The 21,900-nt window shown below is 45.8% G+C and overlaps 1 protein-coding gene across 1 annotated transcript in view; it reads left to right on the top strand.

The window, feature by feature from the left end:
• CPXM2 (carboxypeptidase X, M14 family member 2) overlaps positions 1-21,900 on the top strand; it is a 132,911-nt gene that overhangs the window by 9,949 nt on the left and 101,062 nt on the right. The window contains exons 2-3 of the mRNA XM_055560145.1: positions 1,409-1,507; positions 20,582-20,691. Coding sequence (XP_055416120.1) covers positions 1,409-1,507; positions 20,582-20,691 — 209 coding nt within the window. The remainder of the gene's footprint in view (positions 1-1,408; positions 1,508-20,581; positions 20,692-21,900) is intronic.

The following is a 21,900-nucleotide window of genomic DNA, read 5'->3' as shown; positions in this document are numbered from 1 at the left end:
GTGACTCTAGAATTTAATCTGAAATGACTTCATTAATTGGCACAAACCACTTGATGTTTTTGGTATTTCAGCTTGTTTCTTAAAGTCCAAACTAAGTATCTTTCTCCATAGACCTTCCCCTCCCCTTATTTTTGCCTTGTTGGTCATTCACTGACTCATCATCATTCATGATCATTTGTTCATCACAGGCTTAACCAGACTCTGGAGGGAGAGCATGAGCAAAATCAGACGCAGGTCCTGCCCCCATGCACAGAACAACATGTGTTGTATGTGTGTGATGATGTTATCCCAGCCCGGGGAGCAGAGCTATAGCCGGGACTGCTGACACCCACCCCCTCCCAGGTCCTCTTTCCCACCCAGGCATGCCCCTCCCACAGCTGCTGGGGCTTGGCTGTGATGACTTACAGCTGTCCCTTCTCTGGCGCTTGACCCTTGGAAGGTGACTTCTCCCACCCCCAGTAGATCAGTCTGTAGCCAGAGACCAGCCAGCATAGGAAAGGTGGCCCCTTGTCTCACGGTGGGGACCAACACTGTGTTCAGTGTCAGCTCCAGAGCTCCCCGTGGTGTCAGGCTGAGTCAGATTCTCACTGGGAGCCCAGCCTAGCTTAGCTCCTTCCTCTACCTCATCTTGCTTCCTCCCATGTTTTCTCCTTAGACACCCCCTCAGTACATTACATGCACGGAACCCCTGCCTCAGGCTCCGCATAGAAGCAACTTGACCCGATACAGGTGCTGTCAGAGCCCATCAAAGGAGGCAGTGATTTAGGTGGGCAGTTCAGGAAGGCCATCTCAAGGAGGGCATGGTTGAGCTGGATTTGCAAGATCAGAGGAAGTGAAATAGGTGGAGAGTGAATGGAAGGATGCTACAGAGGAGAAACAACATATACTGAGTTCTGGTGGATAGAAAATATGATCTGAAGGCTGAAAAGAAGCTGGTGTTTGTGAGCAGAGAGAGAGCCCCTCCAGGTACTCAACTGGGGCCTTGGAGAGAATTAGGTGGGAGGAGCCCAGCATGGTAGGAAATCTAGCTCCAGGCTCAGAGGCCTGAAGTTCCAGCTGCGTTTTATCTATTTTATCAGTTAAATGTAGTGTTACTCTTGGAGTGCCAGGGAGGGCCAAAAGTGCCCCCACAGGACGTTTTGCAGCCTCTGAATAGCAGCCACCTGCAGATGTGCCTTGTTTGTTACCGTGTTTATTTCCCTGAGCATTCACCATAACACACTTCCTTTCCTGTAACCACCAGCCTCTCAGAGTTCAACATGCCATCACTAGGGTCTGGGGAGGCAGCAGGTGGAGATGGTTGCTTTGCAGGAGAAGATGGTAGAGTCTCACCGTCCTGGGATGACTCTGATATATGGGAAAGTAAAGGCATCTCTCTTGCTCTCTCTCTCTTTTTTTTTTTTTTAAGGTAAAAATATCAACAGAAAAGGCGTGAGAACCAAGAGCTCTGAGAAGGCTGCCAGTGATGATCATGGCGTCCCCCTGGCCCGTGACGCTGTCCGAGAGGGTGAGTGAGGTCCTTGATGTGCCTTCTGCCCCAGCTCAGTCTCTGGCCCTGGGAGGACACGGGCCTGGACACAGTAGCCAAGTTCTGAGTGGAGGGGGATGGGCCTGGGATCTTCTGCCTCTTCTGAACCATTCGTGGGTGAGGAATGAAGACATGCACATCCCTTCTCTTCTGCGTGTACAGTAAACTGCACAGTCATTGAGTAACTCAAACTCATCAGCTTGACTGAGGTCATTTCTGAATTTCCTGGAGCTCTCGGTTGCCTTCCCTGCTCTTCCCTCACCCCCTCTCCCTTGAAGACAACCTCATTTCCTCTCCTGTGGGGCCTCATAGCTGTCCACAGCCTTGTGTGTACATTTATTATCGCCCAACAAAACCCAGAGCCTCCAGGGTCAGAGGTCAAATCTTCAACTCCCAAAGCACGTGATGTTAGGCCTGGTGTTTTACAGTCATGCAAAAATATTAGTCCTTCAATTACTTACTTTCGGATAGTCAAAGCCATTCGTTCTAGACTCACAGACAAGCTCTGGCTAATATTATTATTATTAACTATTACCATTGTTGTATCTGTTACTCTAAATTATGATATTTCCGAAGACATTTCTGCTGACATTAGTGATACTGAACATGTTTTAAGCACTTAATTAAGCTCTCAGTAATTGCTGTGCACTGGGCCTCTTACCTCACATCTCCTGATGTCCCTCTGAGTATTGTGGATAGTCTTATTATTATCGTTATTATTACCATCATCATATCACAGATGAGGAAAATGAGACTCAGTAATATGGGTCATTTGCCTACCGTTATGTGGCCTTCGGTTTGTAAAACAAGGATTTGAACTCCAGATTTTCTGATTCTAAGCATTCTGCTTAGCAGCACAGCTGCTTGACATATATAGAGCATTTCACAAATTTACATTTATAGAGGCAGGATCCGATTTCAGCTGCCATGTGAGCCCATAAACCGTGTAACAGAGTTGATTGTCACAAAGGGAATTGTATGTTCCCTTAGGCACATTGTGATGATCTGGGGTTGGGTTTCTAACCAAGAATTTGCCATCAAAGAAATCATAGATAGGACTAACAGCACATCCTAAAATAAAAACAGAAGCTCCACAGCAGTGAACTTCTGCAACCACTTAATATATGGGAATTCTATTCTGTCGTAAAGTGGGCGGGCGAGCCCTGGGCTCATCGCCCTTGGGAGGACCCAGCCTGTCGGGAGGGTGTGTGGAGGACTCAGGGGTGCTGGGGCTGTGTTTCTGTGGGTTTGCCCTGAGAGTGGAGTCCTTTGGGGTTTCCACTCAGTGGGTGGTAATGAGACTCCCACGTTGGGTGGGCCTTGGCATGACTTTTTGTCCCTTGGCCCCAACAGGCTGGTAAAACACCAGCTGCTTCTCCAGATCACAAGCCACGGGGCCAGAGGGGCTTCTGGTCTGGCCTTCCCTCTCTGGGTTCTGTTGCTGTCAGACCTGGGACCAGAGAGCTCTTTCTTGTCTTGTTTATTCTTTGATGCTTTCAAAAGTATTTTAAAAAATATTTTTCCAGATTTATTTTTTAGTAGCTTTACCACAAGGGCTGGTTTGAATTATCATATTTCTTCATTACCAGAGTTGGAAGTTGTTATAATTTCGAAAGGCATTTTCACAAAGATTTTTCTTTTTCAATTTATTGAATCGAAGTATAACTGATTTGCTATGTCGTTTGGTTTATCATGTACAGCAAAGCGATTTTATACATACATACACACATATATATATCTTTTTCATATTCTTTTCCATTATGATTTATTACATGATGCTGAATATAGTTCCATATGCTATACAGAAAGACCATGTGTTTAGAAAGATCACTCAGAATTTTTGAAAAATCTTGCTTTGTTGTTTATCACAAAGACTTTTCAAGGCCCATTTCTGTACACAAATACATGTACACACACGCACACACACACACAAACACGCACACACTGAAGTCTGAACTTGTCCCCTGTTGGGCCACACGCCCATTCCCTGTCTCCCACTCTGGACGACAGGATTGTTCCCCTGACCTTAACCTCAGAGCCCGGCTGAACAGTTGGGACCCCGTTCTCAAAGGCAGCCTTTCTGGCTCTGATTCACTGAGTGTCCTAGATGTGATTTTGGTCTATGGACTTTATTCATAATGTTCTTTTATTAAAATGAAATTGAGAAATTGAGGAAAACCCTGGAGGGAAGATAAGCTGCAGGGGCCCTAATGTGCAGATACAGGAGGGAGAAGGATGGTGATGAGGGGAGGTCGTGTGCAGGAGGCAGGTGGCACAGCCATTGGGGAACATGCGTCTGGACCAGGAGGGGTCACCTCGAGGTGGAGCTGGGCAGAATAGGGCCTCAGATGGGCAGCTGGGTAGGCTCAGGACCCCCCGTCCATCATTCTCTCAGCACCTCCTCTGGTCGTGCTGAGGCCTTGCTGGAGATGTGGCAGAATGGCAGGGTAAGGAGGATGGTTGTCATCTACATCATGTCCAAGGTGGCAGGTGGAACAGATGGCATTTGCTTCATTTTCAGGGTGGTGGGTAGAGCAGATATTAAGCACACTGAGCTATGTGAGTGGATGGCATCAAAGGGCTCGGGTGAGATGTGGATTTGAAACCACACAACCCAGATCGGGGCTTGAACCTGCTGTCTTTCAGGTCCTGTCTCAGGGCTTAATGAAGCTCAGGTTCTTTACATCTCATCACAGAAAGAATTCAGTGAGAGACAAAGCGATAGGTAAGAAGTAGATTTATTTAGAGAGACACACATTTCAGAGACAGAATGTGGTCTCTCAAAAAGCGAGAAGGGCTTTGGGAGGAATACCCTGCACAGACAGAGTGTGGGCCATCTCAGAAGGCGAGAAGCCCCAAAATGTGGGGTGGTTAGTTTTTATGGCCTGGGTAATTTCATAAGCTAATGAGTGGGAGGATTATTCCAACTGTTTTGGAGAAGCGGGCGGAGATTTCCAGGAATTGGGCCAGCCCCCACTTTTTGGAGGTTTATGGCCGCCTCAGAACTGTCATGGCTCCTGGGTTGTGTCATTTAGCAACTAATATGTTACAGGGACAGGCTTTCCTGGTGACTCAGTGGTAAAGAATCTGCCTGCAAATGTTGGAGACGTGGGTTTGATCCCTGGGTCAGGAAGATCTAGAGGAGGGAAAGGCTACCCACTCCAGTATTCTTGCCTGGAGAGTTCCATGTACAGAGGAGCCTGGTGGGCTACAGTCCATGGGGTCGCAAAGAGTCAGACACAACTTAGCAACTAAACAACAAATTACAAGGAGAGTATGATGAGTTTCAAGGTCCTCTGGAAGTTGACTTCTGCCATCTTGTACCTAGTTGGTTCTAACCAATTTTTGTCGGAGAGTCCCTTCTTCTGCCAGGAGGTCAAACCAGTCAGTCCTAAAGGAAGTCAACCATGAATATTCATTGGAAGAATTGATGCTGAAGCTGAAGCTCCAGTACTTTGGCCACCTGATGGGAAAAGCCGACTTACTGAAAAAGACACTGGTGCTGGGAAAGATTGAAGGCAAAAGGAGAAGAGGGCAGCAGAGGATGAGATGGTTAGGTAGCATCACCAACTCAATGGACATGAATTTGATCAAAATCTGGGGGACAGTGGAGGACAAAGGAGCCTGGTGTGCTGCAGTTCATGGGGTCACAAAGAGTTGGACATGACTTAGCGACTGAACAACAACAATGGCTATGTCATTCTCTTAAAGCTTGTGCCCTGCTCCCTTCCCTCCTGTTTCGGACTCACCCTGAGAGAGTCTTAGTTTTAAGGGAAAGATTACGTACATGGCTGTCACCATGACTAAGGATTAGCGTCATCTGTGGCAAGTCTCCAAAATACATCTTGGATATTGTTCTTTAATAGCATATGCAGTGGTTGAATTACTGGTGTAGTCTTCTCATCTCTATAAATCTACAGCCTTTGCCATATGACTTTTCAGCTTCCTTTGTAAAAGTTGAAAGCCCCTTGATTGTGGGCTGTCCATGTTCTTTGTGGAGGCAAATAGAATAAGGTGGACTGAAAAAGTGCAATTCTGGGCTGAGCGCTTAAGAGACTTGGCTCGTTTTCATTTTCTCCTTATGCCCAGCCATCTCCATGAGAAGAATACACACATCTAGCCCATGGGTCCAAGGAGCCTAGGAGATGAGTGAAGCAGATCCGGGCCCAATCTGCAGCCTGGAGCTACCAGCTGAGCCCAGCTGATCTGAAGGCAACTAAGACACAAGTGCTTCCTATGTGCCCCTGGGAATTTGTGTGGTTTGTTACACAGCAGTAGCTGACAGATACAGTAAAGAAGATCCACATTTTTTAAAAAGTTGCATCGTGCTCTATTGAATGGACGTTCCATAAGTTATTTGAACTCTAGGTGATGGACATTTAGATTGTTTTCAGTATATTGCTACTGAAATAGGAGTATTGCAATGAACTTACTGTGCATTGGTTGCAGAATAGCTCCTTGGCTGACATTCAGAGCCCACCATGATTTGACCTGTTTCTGGCCTCTGTCTCCCTTTTTTCCAGCCAGATAAGAACTTGTTTTTCAGACATGCTCTGTGCTGAAAGCTCACTCATGTGTTTCCTCCAAAGGGAATTGGGCAGGCATCTCAGCTGGTGATGGAGAAGCAGCTTTGGGGTCAGGCTCTACCCTCACTGGCTGTGAGGCTCTGGGCTAGTTACTATCTCTATGACCCAGTTTCCTTCTCTGTAAAGAGGGGATAATACCTCCTTTATAGCATTTTTGTGGAGATGAAATAATGTGTGCAGAGTGGAGCATACACAGTAAGCTCTCACAAAACATTAGCTGTAATTTTTATTTGCTGTCTTGGGATTTTTTTCATGCCTTAGTTATAGAAGTCGGCAGATATTTTTAAAGGATCATAAATATTACACACTTTATTGGCCAGCAAGCAAAGTCGAGACTATTATGTTGTTATTTAAATAACCATTAAAAAATATAAAAACCATTCTTATCTCTCGGGCCATACAGACACAGATGGTGAACTGAATTTGGCCCTGATGAGGACTGTAGCTTGCTGGATTCTGCCTCAGAACTTGTTGCTGTTGTTCAGTTGCTCAGTTGTGTCTCACTCTTTGGGACCCCATGGACTGTAGCACGCCAGGCTCCTCTGTCCTCCACCATCTCCCAGAGTTTGCTCAAACTCATGTCCACTGAGTCAGTGATGCTATCTAACCATCTCTTCCTCTGCTGACCCCTTCTCCTTTTGCCTTCAATCTTTTCCAGCATCAGAGTCTTTCCAGTGAGTTGGCTCTTGGCATCAGGTGGCCAAAGTATTGGAGCTTGAGCAGCACTCCTTCCAGTGAATATTCAGGGCTTATTTCCTTTAGGACTGACTGGTTTGATCTCCTTGCTGTCCAAGGGACTTCTTAGAACTTGACAGTTGTGCTAATGCTGACTCCAGGAAGCCCGTCCTGGTCACCTGTATTTTGCTTTCCTGTATCTCTTCCTCATGGTCCTGGTCCTCTCCTCTCTCACACCACAGTGATCCCTGTGCCTGACTCTTCTGTCCTGGGAGGCTGTGAATGCTTGTGAGCAGGATCTGTGTCTGATTCAGCTAAGGCTATGCCCAGTGCTGGAAGAAGCAACTGTTGATCAGAATGCTGTGCTTAGTTGCTCAGTCGTGTCTGATTCTTTGCCACCCCATAGACTGTGGCCCGCCAGGCTCCTCTGTCCATGGGATTCTCCAGGCAAGAATGCTGGAGTGGGGTGCCATGCCCTCTTCCAGGCGATCTTCCTGACCCAGGAATCGAACCCAGGTCTCCAGTGTTGCAGGCAGATTCTTTACCGTCTGGGCCACCAGGGCCCGCACTGGGTCGCAGCTAGTGTTCAGGGGTAGAAAACAGGTGTTCCATGTATGCTGAAGCTGACTGTCCATGGTCCACATCAGCAGGACGGGCCCTGCACAGGAAGTGCTCTTTGATCTGTAGGAAAGAAGCCTCATTTCCCACCATGATGGAAGTAAGATGGTTTTGCAAAGCAGTACATATTGTGAATGGAGCACCCTCAGCGCTCTGCCTTTGGTCTGGGTTGGGTGAGATTTGAGGCATCTACCAGGTACCACGCTTAGAGATTGTGTGTGTGTGTGTGTGTGTGTGTGTGTGTGTGGAACTTGAGGATTTTCTTTGTATCACAGACTCATTGGAAAAGACCCTGATTCTGGGAAAGATGGAAGGCAAGAGGAGAAGGGGACGACAGAGGATAAGTTGGTTGGATGGTATCACCAACTCAATGGACGTGAATTTGAGCAAGCTCCAGGAGATAGTGAAAGAAAGGGAAGCTTGGCATTCTGCAGTCCATGGGGTTGAAAAGAGTTGGACGTGACTGAGCAACTGAATAATAAGAACAAATTTAAAATTGTTTCGTCTTCATGGAGAATTGTTTTTTTCTTCTATTGTGTATTGACTTTCTTTAAATGGCTACTTTTTGACTTAAAAAATCTATTTTGTGTGACATTAAAGGAACTTTTTAGCAATTTAGAAAAATCTGTTTAAACTTGGATTATCTTTCTAAAGACCTGGAACCATGTAGGAATATGGAATGATCTGTTCCTTGAAAGTATGAAAAAATTAGGCTGTAAGTTCATCTGAGCTGGACACTTTCCAGAGAGGAAATTCTTTGATAATACTTCATTTTCTTTCATGGTTCTTGATCTATCAGGTTTTCCATTCTTTTGTGTTTATACTGGAAGTTTTATTTTTCAAGATAAAATTTAATATATGAAATTATATATATTATATTAATGTATATTTTGAACTTTGTTCACTTATTTTGGAGCAGTTTTTTCACAGTTAGAGAAGAATGAGAGGAAAGAATTCCCATGTACGTCCCCTCCAGCTCTAGCTTCTATTATAGTAACACCTTGCATTCATGTGGTACATTTGTTACAGCTGAGTAGAGTACGGCACTTAGTGGTCAAGAACGCCCCTGCCAGTGCAGGAGACTTAAGAGTCGTGGGTTTGATCCCTTTGCTGGGAAGATTCCCTGGAAGAGGGCATGGCAACCCACTCCAGTATTCTTGCCTGGAGAATCCCCATGGACAGAGGAGCCTGGCGGGCCACAGTCCAGAGGGTCGCACAGAGTCAGACACGACTGAAGCAACTTAGCACACACCCACCTTCTTATGAGCTAAAGTCTGTAGTTTGCATTAGTGTTTACTCTTCTTGTTAAACATTCTGTGAGTTTGGACAAAGGCATAATGACAAGTAACTGCCATGTGTAACGGAATAGTTTCACTGCCCTGGAAGTCGCCTGTGTTCATCCGGTTCATTCTTCCTTCCTCCAGACCTCTGGCAACCCGAGTCTTCAGAGATTTGTCTTTTCAAAAATGTCATGTGTTTGGCCTCATACAGTATGTACCCTTTAAAAAGTGGTTTCTTTCATTTAGCAATTTGCATTTAAGGTTCGTCCATGTCTTTTCATGGCTTGCTTGAGAGCTTATTTCTTTTGATCATGGAATAATATTCCATTTTATGGCTGCACCACATATATTTCTTTATTCATCTGTTGAAGGACATCTCCGTTGCTTCCAAATTTTGGCAATTAAGAATAAAAATGCTATGAATATTCATGTGCAGGTTTTTCGCTTGAGCATAAATTTTCAACTCATTTGAGTAAATACCAGGGATGGTGACTGCTGGATCACATGATAAGAGTATGTTTAGTCTTATAATGAGTTTTGTCCCTTCTATAGTACCCTGGTTTACCAAAAAAAAAAAAAAAATTCAGTGTTATCTCCCTCCCTTTTTTTGTGTATTTTCAGGGTTTTTTTTTGGTCTATTCAGTATGCACTTTACACGTTTGTTACCACATCACTATCACTGGTATAGTTTTCTGCAGTGGTATTTCTGCTCATACTGCTTTGTGTAGAATATTTCCTACTTTTATTGTGAAATAATACATACTTACGGAAAAAGTCCACTAAATATATGTTCCATTAGCAAATATTTATAAAACCAATTCCTATGTAACCATCACCTGGCTCCAGAAGTCAAACCATTGTCAATCTCCCTATCCAACATTTAACCCTTCAACTTTAGAGGTTACCTCCATGGCCAACTTTGTTAACATTTCCTCAGCTTTCTTTATAGTTTTACCACTTATATTTGTATTTCTAAATTGGTATGTTTGACCTGTTTTTGAAATTTATCTCAGTGAAATCATACTGTGTACATTTCTATCACTGTTCCGCTTTTTTGGTTCATTCATTTTTATTCCATCATAAAAATAGTCAGCAATTTCTTTATCCATTTTAATGCTGAAGGACATTTGACATGTTTCCGTTTCTCTCTTTTATGAAAAGGGTTGCCAGTGAAAACTCTTACACACACATCCTGGTGCCCGTGGGCTTGAGTTTCTCCTGGTGTGTGTGCAGTTAGTCATGGAAAGGCTGGGTTCAACTTGGCTGTTGAACAAATGCTCAGTTGCTTTCCTCACCGATCATTTCATCCTCGTTTTCCATCAGCATGGCGTGGGTCCACCATGGTTCCACATTCCCAACAACTATTGTGTGATCATACTTTAATATTTTGCCAGTCTGTTATTGTTTAGTCACTAAGTTGTGTCTGACTCTTCTTTGACCCCAAGGAACATAGCTTGCCAGGCTCCTCTGTTTCTGGAATGCTCCAGGCAAGAATACTGGAGTGGGTTGCCATTTCCTTCTCCAGGGGGTCTTCCCAACCCAGGGATCAAACTCATATCTCCTACATTGCAGGCAAATTCTTTACCACTGAGCCAGCAGTGAAGCCCAGTCTGCTGGGTGTATAATGGTAATTCACTGTGATTTCATTTCATTTCCTAAGTACTAATGAGTTTGAGCATCTTTTCATATATTTATTTGTCATTTAAATATCTTTTTGGATGAAGCTCCTATTCAATTTTTTCTTATAAATTTATCCATTCAAGTATGAGTTTTGACTTTATATTGTTTGTCCCAAATATATTCTTTCTTGTGTGGCTTAATTTTTGTTCCTATGGACTCTTCTAATAAATGGAAATTCTTAACTATGATGTAGTCAAATATATCAATCTTCTTTATGGTTGCTACTCTTTATATTGCTTTCTAATGCTTTCTTATACCTTTTTTCTCTTTCTCATTCGGGAGTGACTTCACTTTCACTTTTAACTTTCATGCATTGGAGAAGGAAATGGCAACCCACTCCAGTGTTCTTGCCTGGAGAATCCCAGGGATGGGGGAGCCTAGTGGGCTGCCATCTATGGGGTCGCACAGAGTCGGACATGACTGAGCAACTTAGCAGCATCATACTTGGAATGGATTTTGTTTGTTTGTGACATGAGATTGAAGTTCAGTTTAATTTTTTTCTTGTAGGTACCTAAAGGGAATAGTCATTCTTTCCCCACTGTTTCACAGTGCTACCCTTATGTGCTGGATATCAAGAGTCTATATATGCTTGGCTATGTTTTGGGGCTCTCAGTTCTGTTTTTTATCATTAATTCATTTTTATACTCATCCATAAAATATCTCATTATTATAGCTTCATAATAAATCTTGATAACTAATAGAGCAGAACCTTGTTATTCTTCAGTAGTTTTGGTTACTCTTGATTCACTGAGTGTGTGTCTGCACACAGATAACTTGCACCATCTAGTCAAGTTCTTTGGGCTTCCCTGGTGGCTCAGACAGGGAAGAATCTGCCCGCAATGTGGTATACTAAGGTTCGATCCCTGGGTCAGGAAGATCCCCTGGAGGAGGGAATGGCTACCCACTCCAATATTCTTGCCTGGAAAATCCCATGGACAGAGGGACCTGGCAGGCTATAATCCATGGGATGGCAAAGAGTTGGACACGACTGAACAACTAACACTTTCACTTTCACTTTTCCAGTCAAGCTCTTTAACACCTTCCCTGGAATTTAGACTCGAGTTGCATTAATTCCAGAAAATCAGTTTGGAGAGGATTTACATATTTACATTGAGTTTTCTAACCCATGAACATGATATATCTCCTTATTTCTTAGATCTTTTAAAATATCTCTCAATATATGGGTCTTCCATATTTTTAATAGATTTCTTCTTAGATGCTCGTCTGTGATTCTTTTAATTTCAGTTTTCTAATGCTTTATTGATAGTGTTACAGGAGTACAATTGATCTTTGAATGTTGATTTTATACCTGGTAACCTTGCTAAAGTCTTATTGACTATAAATTTATTTGTATATTAACTTAGATTTGGGTACAAAAATCAGTATATACTAAATAATGACAATTTTCTTACTCTTTTCCATTTTTAAAGGTTTTTATTTATTTTCCCCCTACTGCATTGGCAAAGACCATAGTTCAAAAATAGTAGATCTTTCTTTGTATGTTTTAATTATGTCTTTGGATTTTTAGTTTTGTATGTATTTTCCCCCTAGCATATCTTTTTTTTTTTGGCAAATGCAGGCCTTGTCTCTTGCACTATACGTAGGATGAACAATTTATGGGAAAACATTTTCCTGGTTATTACATCAAATCACATTATTTCTTTTGGAGTTTCTTGGATGGTGTACCTCTTTTAATGTTCTTCGTGTGGAATTTTTGTTCTTCACAGACTAAAAGTTAGTATTTGCTCTTCAGTTAGCTTCAAATGAAGCAGTATCCAGTCGGATTTCCTTCCCTGGAGACAGTCTAAGCCTTTCCTCAGATCTGGAGACGTTGGCCAAGTCAGCGTGCAGACCCCCAGTACAGTTTCCTCTTTCTAGCAGCCTTTTCTCTTTCACATACTTTTGCTCTTCTGTGGTGCCAGCTTCTTCCCTCACCGCTGCTTCATAGACAGTCCAACCCGATGGAATTCACGGGGAATTACAGCCACCTCCATACGCTGTTATCAGTGTTGTTCTTGTCCCCACACTGTCAGACCATCTCACCTGCCCCTGCATCCTGTCCAGTTGTGTTTTAAGGATTTCTGATCCAACAGTTGTGGAAACTTGGCTAGGGGGCGAGGTGAGCACTTGGCCACCTCAGAAAGCCACATCTGGGCTTTAGAGATAGGTGTCTGATTTTCTAGTTGCTGCAGACCCTGGGTTTCATGAATAGAGGCATGCAGGAGGGTTGAAGGGCTTTTCTGCCCTTCTTCTGGTCATCTCCATTTTTTTTTCTCAGTTTTCTCCATTGCACTCACATGTGGTGAATGTCCTTCCACCTCTGGCATTAGGTTGAAGCATTGTTTGGGGGTCTTTCCTTATCTGCATCTTTATAGGTTTTTAGGATGGGTTTGGGAGAGGTTGCAAAATTTTAAGCTAGAGTTCCCCAAAGTCTATGATGCCTGTACAGTGACTTTATCAGTAAATAACCCTGAACACATTATGAAAGGTTTTTCCTTTTGACATCCCTTAAAAAACTTTTTATTTGAAATAATTATAAACCCACAGGAAGCTGCAAACAAATGGGCCTTATGCAACCTTCAGTGCTGACATTTTGTGTAACTGACACAATAACAAAATCTGGCCGTTGGCATTGCTACAGTCCACAGAGCATGTTCCGACTCTGCTAGTTATACATGTGCACACACACGTGTGTGCGCGTGTGGTCCAGTGCAGTTGTGCCGTGTGTACTTTCACTGAAGTGAATGCCGCAGATCCAGACAGTTCGTCACCTTAGTGCTTCCTGGTGCCGCCCCTGTGTACTCCCCTTCCTCCCCCAGTCCCTGACTCCTCAACCACTGATCTGTGCCCTCTTTCTGTAATTTTGTTTTTTTTTAAAATAATGTTAGATAAATGGAATCATATAATATACAGCTTACATTTTTTTGGGGGGTATCCTTTCAGCATAATTCTGAACTGGATACATAGACTTCGGTTCAGTTCAGTCGCTCAGTCGTGTCCGACTCTGTCACCCCATGAATCGCACGCAGCACGCCAGGCCTCCCTGTCCATCACCAACTCCTCAGACTCACGTCCATCGAGTCAGTGATGCCATCCAGCCATCTCATCCTCTGTCGTCCCCTTCTCCTCCTGCCCCCAATCCCTCCCAGCATCACAGTCTTTTCCAATGAGTCAACTCTTCACATGAGGTGGCCAAAGTACTGGAGTTTCAGCTTTAGCATCATTCCTTCCAAAGAAATCCCAGGGCTGATCTCCTTCAGAATGGACTGGTTGGATCTCCTTGCAGTCCAAGGGACTCTCAAGAGTCTTATCCAACACCACAGTTCAAAAGCATCAATTCTTCGGTGCTCAGCCTTCTTCACAGTCCAACTCTCACATCCATACATGACCACAGGAAAAACCATAGCCTTGACTAGACAAACTTTTGTTGGCAAAGTAATGTCTCTGCTTTTGAATATGCTGTCTAGGTTGGTCATAACTTTTCTTCCAAGTGAGTGTCTTTTAATTTCATGGCTGCAGTCACCATCTGCAGTGATTTTGGAGCCCCCCCAAAAATAAAGTCTGACACTGTTTCCACTGTTTCCCCATCTATTTCCCATGAAGTGATGGGACCAGATGCCATAATCTTTGTTTTCTGATTGTTGAGCTTTAAGCCAACTTTTTCACTCTCCACTTTCACTTTCATCCAGAGGCTTTTTAGTTCCTCTTCACTTTCTGCCATAAGGGTGGTGTCATCTGCATATCTGAAGTTACTGATATTTCTCCCAGCAATCTTGATTCCAGCTTGTGCTTCTTCCAGCCCAGGGTTTCTCATGATGTACTCTGCATATAAGTTAAGTAAGCAGGGTGACAATATACAGCTTTGACATACTCCTTTTCCTATTTGGAACCAGTCTGTTGTTCCATGTCCAGGTCTAACTGTTGCTTCTTGACCTACATAAAATGCATAGAAAGATTCATGAAGATTGAGGTTTGAGAAATGCTTTTTCAAACCAGTAATTTCTTTTTTGGCTTTATAAGCGATATGTAAAGAGCAGGCTATTAATTTTCCATGACAGTGCAGACACATGATTGTTAGTTCTGTTGGATTGTAATACACATTCATTCATTTACACAGGAAACATCAATTGGGCTTTGGGATTCAGTGATGAGAACTCACAGTTTCTGCCCTGTGATATTCAGTGTGGTTTGTACCTTTTTTAGGATGAGAGGGGTAGGTGTTGGGAGAGGAAGTCTCTGGAGGCTTTGCAAGTGGGGCCACCACTGATCCGAGATGGGAGCCTCTAGACTGCTGTGGCTCTGGGCAGGCTCCAGGTGTAAGAGGCTTCCACCAGCATGAGCTGATGGAACTGGGAAACAGAATCCTGGGTTTGTGTAGCCTTACAGGAGAACCAACTCACTGGAAAGACCTTGATGCTGGGAAAGATTGAAGGCAAAAGGAAAAGGGGGCGGCAGAGGATGAGATGGTTAGGTAGCATCACTGACTCAATAGGCATGAGTTTGAACAAACTCTGGGAGATAGTGAAGAACAGGAGAGCCTGGTGTACTGCAGTTCATGGGGTCACCAAGAGTCAGACATGACTTAGCGACTGAACAATGACAGGAAAGAGACACCAGCCAACCAGGTTCTGAGGGTATCAGAAGATTCACTTGGGAACTTTAAATTAGGGCCTAGGCCCTTCTATAGTCCCATTGATCACAGTCTCTGGGGAGTGGTCTGGGCATCTTTTTCCCCTTCCAGAAGGTTTTTTTTTTTTTTTTTCATAATCATAGGATTTTTTTTTTTAATTGGAGGACAATTGCTTTACAGTGTTGAGTTAGTTTCTGCTGTGCAGCAATGTGAATCAGCTGTGATGTTGTTTGCTGCTCTTTAGTCACTCAGTCGTGTCTGACTCTTGTGACCCCATGGATGGTAGCCCACCAGGTTCTTCTGTCCATGGGATTTGCCAGGCAAGAATACTGGAGTGGGCTGCCATCCCCTTCTCTAGGGGATCTTCCCAATCCGGGTATTGAACTCGAGTCTCCTGCACTGCAGGCAAATTCTTTATCATTGAACACTAGGGAAGCCCAAATCAGCTATAAGGATCCATATATCCCCTCCCTCTTGAGCCTGCCTCCCACCCCACCTCCCATCCCACCCCTCTAGGAAGAGCACTGAGCTGACCTCCCTGTGCTACACAGCAGCTGCCCACTAGCGAGCTGTTTTACATACAGCAATGTGTATATCAGTGCAACTCTCTCAATTCTTCCTGTCTTCTCTTGCCGCCACTGTGTCCAGTGTCTCTATTCCTGCCCTGCAAATACGTCTGTCTTACGGAGCAAAGTAACCCAGAAGATTCTGGTGTTGGCTCAGGGTGAGAACTGCAGTCTTAAAGAGTCCAGAAGTCAGGGAGGAGCTTTCTAAGGGTGATTAGATAAGGCTGGGATTAGCTCCTTTGCAAGACTCCAAGGGAAGCGTCCCCCTCGGGAAGTCAGCGGCTTCTGAGACACTGCAAACACTTTTTCTCCAGTGCACCAGGCAGGACCTCCACACTCTCACTGATCAAAGGGACTGTTAGGTTCAGAAAGGCGAAGAAAGGGACGTCCTAAGTCAGAGCTCTTTGGTTCATAGGCGACCACGAAAGCAAAATTCAGGATGGCTGTGAGCTGGCTCCTGGCAGTGCCCTCGAGGTCTTGGAGAATTCTTTGCTCTGTTTCCAGCAGACACCACTGCAGGCCAGAAGGCTTTGGACTCAGCTCCCCTCTGCCAACTGGTGAAGCCTGTCTCAGCGCTACTTCCTGTCTTGCATGTGACCCCAAATGCCATCACGAAACTTGCATTTGTATCCCACTCTTGAGTTTCCAAGTCAAAGAGAGGTGGTGCAAAGACTGTGCCTGGCATTTTAGGTCACACTTGACTTTCAAATTCTAACTCAGGCACTTGTGTGCTCAGTCACTTAGTCCTGTCTGACTCTTGGCGACCCCCTGGACTGTAGCCCGCCAGGCTCCTCTGTGCATGGAATTTTCCAGGCAAGAATAACGGAGTGGGTTGCCATTCCATCCTCGAGAGGATTCTCTCAACCCAGGGATCGAAGCCGCGTCTCCTGCATCTCCTGCATTGACAGACAGATTCTTTACCACTGAGCCACCTGGGAAGTCCAGCCGCTTAGGAGCTGCTTAACTCTGTAAGCTTCTTTGAGTCTTTGCTTATGTGTAGATCGGGGATGGTATTGGCCATCTCTCATGGTCCTTGTGAAGGTTAAATGAGTGTCTGCAGAGGCTCTGGCTCACGGTGGTTGCTTGCATTGCTCCCCAAGTCACTATCCTTTTGAAATAATTTTCCTGACTTGACTTTCATAATGGCCTTCCCTCCAGACAGATTGAGGGCTTGGGAGTGGGATGTTGGGATTGATGTGCCCGACTCCGAATTCCAGCTTCTACACTCTGTTCTGACTGTGCCCTGTAACTTCTAGGTCACAGATTAAATGCCATGAGCACTTCTGATTTGTTAGAGAGCTGGTATGTGCATGTGGTAATCGACGGGGTGATAATAATGAATCTATGCTATAGTGCATGCGTGCTAGGTCACTTCAGTCGCGTCTGACTCTTTGCGACCCTATGGACAGTAGTCCACCTGCAGGGCTCCTCTGTCCATGGGATTCTCCAGGCAAGAACACTGGAGTGGGTTGCCAGGCCTTGCTCCAGGGGATCTTCCTGACCCAGGAATAGAACCCACATCTCTTACGTCTCTTGCATTGGCAGGCAGGTTCTTTACCGCTAGCGCCACCTGGGAAGCATGCCGTAGTGGTGATGTCCATTTCGTAGAGTGACTGCAATGCAGGGAATTTTAGTTAGGGACAGATTTGATTGAACACATGTGCACTAGTTGGAGGGGAGGTGTAGAATGAGGCAGAGGGTCCCCTCTTTGCCCACCTCCTGGGCATGGAGCGCAGGCCTGGGAGGCAGGGCGCCCCCGTTCGGCACAGGGTGTTCTCAGAGAGTGGCATTGCCTGGAAGAGAGAAGTCGAGTCATCTCGGATGACTGTCACTCTTCCCTCCAGATTATGACACATCTCCTGTCTCTAATTAATATTTTCCTCAAGTGTTCTTTTCACACTTTTTAATTTTTTTTCATGTTCTCCTCACCCACATGCTTCTTAGGATGAAAGTCTTTTTCCTCTTAGAAATAACACAAATGTGATTTGATGACAAAGGGTGTTGTTTGTTTTGGGAGGAGGAGCAGGGAGCTTTCTGGAGGGCTCTTCAGGGGCTGCTGCTGGAATGAACTGGCCCAGGAGTCCTGGCTGAATTATGGTCAGAGCCACTTCAGTGCAGCCTGGCTGGGGCCTTAGATCACAGGGGCAGGGTGAAGAGCTGGGAGTGCATTTCCCATTGATTTCAAGCACTGTTTAAACCTGGTAATTACCTCCTCCATCGACATTATAATCTTGATGATAATACCAACATGTTGCACTCCAGCCAGGATGCCAGCGCTCTGCCGGGCCTCGGTTCTGATGGCGGAGATTTAAATCAGGCTTGGCAACACTAGCGTCTCCTCCATTTATTCAGTCCTCAAGACGGCACTCCTGGCTTCCTCAGAAATATTTTCTAAAGATGGAGGAAAGTCCTGCTTGTCGTGTGGCGATATTACGATTGACAGCTCTTTGGATGGAGCCGAATGTGTCTTTGAGAATTTAGAGCCAAAAAAGAATTCTCGCCTCTTGCTTCAGCTTCGCATTGCTTATGGAGTTCCGTGGTGGGTCGAGTAGACTGGGCCCTTTTGGGGAGAGTCATTGCACAGGGCACCCGGCTCTTACTGTATTGCATGGTGTATGCGTGTCTGTATGTGTTTGTGTGTCTGTCACATTATTCCAACAGTGTGTTTTGCAAGAATCTGAGCTTATGATGGGAGGTGGGTAAATTTTCTAAGCACTTGTCTGAAGATACCCTTTCTTTTGGTGGAGGCGGGGGCAGGACAATATTTGGAAATTTTTTTTAACTTTTTATTTTATATTGGAGTATAGCCGATTAGCAATGTTGGGATAGTTTCAGGCACACAGCAGAGTGACTCAGCCATACATAAACCTGTGTCCATTCTCCCACAAACTCCTCTCCCATCCAGGCTGCCACATAGCATTGACCAGAGTTCCCTGTGCTGTACAGGAGGTCCTTGTTGGTTATCCATTTAAAACATAGCCGTGTGTACATATCCGTCTCAAACTCCTTGTCTATCCCTTCCCCCCATCCTTCCCCTCTGGTAAACATAAGTTCATTGTCTATGAGCTTCTGTTTAGTAAATAAGTTCCTTTGTATCATTTCTTGTTAGATACCATATATAAGGGATGTTATACAATATTTATCTTTCTCTGTTGATTTATGAAGATGTCCTTTTGATTGTTGACAGATGGTGGGTTTTCTGCGGCCTTTGTCCGGGCAGTCGCCAGTGAGAAGCCCCGTGTTCGGATGATTGTCACTCTCTAATCTCTAGGGAGTAGTGGACAAGACAGGAATTGTGGCTGGGGTGGGGCCTCTCGGTTCCTTTCTGTCCCCTCTGCCCTTCTGGAGTCCCCTTTGAAGATTGCTGATTCATCCTGTGGGTTTTGTTTGGCTGTTCACTTACTGCCTTTGGGATGTGTTAGCAGAAATCTCCTACCGTGTCCAGGTCCAGGCAGCAACTGAGCGGCTGAAGTCCCATAGATATCCCATCAAGGACCAATAGATGGCCTTTGCTGCTGGACGGATTTCTTAATCATCTGCATTGCTTTCTTTCCCCTTATTGTTCCATGTTTTGAGTGAGTTCAAGGGGGAGGGACAGCTTATTTTTGCTTATTTTGGATGTTACATAGACCTGCCAAAAATCTTGAGAATCACCACGGGGCCACTTGAAGCCTTCCGAGTCCTCAGGCAGCATGGAGCAGGTGATGAAATGTCACCTCCCTCATGCTCTTTACCTCGCTGGTCACTGGTACTCTTCCTCTCTGTGCCAAGCCTCTCTACCAAGCCTCCTGGTAGATACGGGCAGAGGAGCAGAGTGGCATCGCTTCAGAGCCTGGAGCTGAGAACCTAGAGACTAGGATGTGAGGTGCACTCTGTCGCTGGCAAGGATGCCATGGATGGTTCACCTCAAGTCTTGGGGCCTCAGTTTCCTCTGCTGAAAACTCAAGGGGAGGACTTGACGGCATCTCAGGTCCTGGCAGGCCTGAATTCCTCTGACTGCAATGCATGGGCAAACTTCCTTACCTGGCACCTTCAGAACATCTCCTGCGGTCAGTGTATTGCCAGCCTCCTTCAGCAATCCAAGACCAGAAGGGCCTTGCCCTGCAGGGGTCTGTTGTGGATGGACAGACACCCCCGCGTCCCCAGGAGTTCCTGGGATCCCCAGGAGGCACTCCCATCTCAGCAGTGACCCACGGGGCTTTCTAAATTTGCTCCGTTACATCAGGGATTTCTGATACTTCTTGTGGAAGCAGACTTTGTTCATTTCTACTTCCAAGTGTTTTTTTCCTTTCCCTGGAGTCAGGTGTGAAGGGGAGAGCACCACTTGGTCAATTCCAGCCCTATGGCAAGGTGGGTGGTGAGACAAGCAACCCAGGAATCAGGAGGCCCCCAGAGCTGCTGTTAAAGCTCGTATCCGCAGGGACAATGGGCTGGACTGGGACGATGGCCAAGGAGCTGCCCACATGCCAGCGTCATATTCTAGGAGCAGCTTGGACTAAACTGTGTTGAGTAGCCATTCTCAGAATTACCAGTTTTGCCAGGAATGGAAGGCAGTAGGGTTCATTTTTTTCCCCCCTCTTTCTATTGCTGTGTTCATTAGTATGCACGATACAAAGGCCAGAGTTGCTGAAGCAAAACCATCAAGTTCTGATTAATTTGCAGAACTCAGCCACGGAATCGCTCTGAAATTTCTAACCAATAATGCTCCCTGGCTGAGTCACTCAGCGGAAGGATCCTTAATTGGAAACAGCCTCAGACAGTAGCACAGAGAACATCAGACAGAGGAATATTAGGGCAGATACACCCAGAGAGGAAATGCCGACAGGAAAGAAAGCTGGCGTAACGTGGACAGCTGAATAGTGTTTGTCCAGAAACACCAGGCGCACCAGTGAGTGGGGCTGACACAGAGCTGGAGTTTAGGGGAAAGGCAGAGAAGCAGGTGGCCAGATTTTTCAAAATCAGGAAGTTCGTTTCTGTCCATATCTGTCCTTGTTTTTAATGAGCATTGTCCTTTCCAGGTTGCCCACCTCTTGGTCTGGAAACCTTAAGAATCACAGACTTCCAGCTCCATGCATCCACTTCCAAGCGCTACGGCCTGGGGGCGCATCGGGGGAGACTCAACATCCAGGTACCCACACGGGGGGGAGGATTCGGGCTGCGCCGCTGGTGGTTCTGGCCACCGACATGGCGATGGGTCATGGAGCCTGGGGCAGGCTCCGCGCCTGGCATTTAACACGAAGCAGCTCTAGTTCTTATGAGGGGAGGAGCTTGCTGCTTAATCCACATTTTACAGAGAAAGAGTCCTGAGTCTCAGGACACGTGTCTTCTCCAGAGAGTGGTTAGTGAAAAGGATGCTGCCGGTTCCTGGGCCCAGCTCGGACCACCTCCATGTGATCTGTGTGGAAAAGACACGCGGGGACGCTGGCCACCTGTGACCATGGGCAGGCAGTGACCTTGGTCCTCTCTCACCTCCCTGCCCGTGTTTCTCCACCACTCATGCCTCTTCCAGGCTCTTCTGTGGCTCCTTCTGCCGTGTTCTGCCAGCTCAAGCCCTTAGTGGTGCTCATCGTGTCTGGCCTCCCACCCTGAGGCTCAAAGGCCCCTGTAACCCTGGCCCTCGGTGCTGTCCAAGTCCTGCTCCTGGAGGTGGGGTCATCCTGCCTCCCTCTGTGCACCATGCATTTCTGGGCTGCAAGCCTTTTCCCAAGCAGGGCCTCTGCCTGCAGCTCCCTGCCTGACACTTTGTCCAAGCAGGGTAAACCCTAGTTCATCCATGGCATCACATGCTCGCACTTCTCTAACATCATACATGTAGCCATTAAGCATCGCAGATTTATTCTCCTAGAGTCCTGGAGGATAGACATCTCACTGGGCTCAAATCAAGGTATGGGCAGGACTGCATTTCTCCCGGAGGCTCTCAGGGAGAATCACTTCTTTTCCTGGTCCTGCTTCTCTAGGCACGTGCATCCCTCGCTCGTGGCCCCTTCCTTCCTCTAAGCCAGCGATGTCAGGTCGAGTCCTTCTCAGGCTGCCATCTCTCTGGTTCTCTCTTCTATCTCCCTCTTCCACTTTTCAGTTCAGTTTAGTCGCTCAGTTGTGTCCGACTCTTTGTGACCCCATGAACTGCAGCACACCAGGCCTCCCTGTCCATCACCAACTTCCGGAGTTTACTGAAACTCACGTCCATCCAGTTGGTGATGCCATCCAACCATCTCATCCTCTGTCGTCACCTTCTCCTTCTGCCTTCAGTCTTTCCCAGCATCAGGGTCTTTTCAACTTTTAAGGACTCTTATAAATACGTTGAGCTCATCTGGATAACCCAGGACCATCTCCCAAT

This window comes from Bubalus kerabau, chromosome 22 (genome assembly GCF_029407905.1).
Source record: "Bubalus kerabau isolate K-KA32 ecotype Philippines breed swamp buffalo chromosome 22, PCC_UOA_SB_1v2, whole genome shotgun sequence".
Lineage (NCBI taxonomy): Eukaryota > Metazoa > Chordata > Mammalia > Artiodactyla > Bovidae > Bubalus > Bubalus kerabau.
The sequence above is the reverse complement of the archived record's forward strand: the minus strand, read 5'-3'. Positions and strand labels throughout refer to the sequence as shown.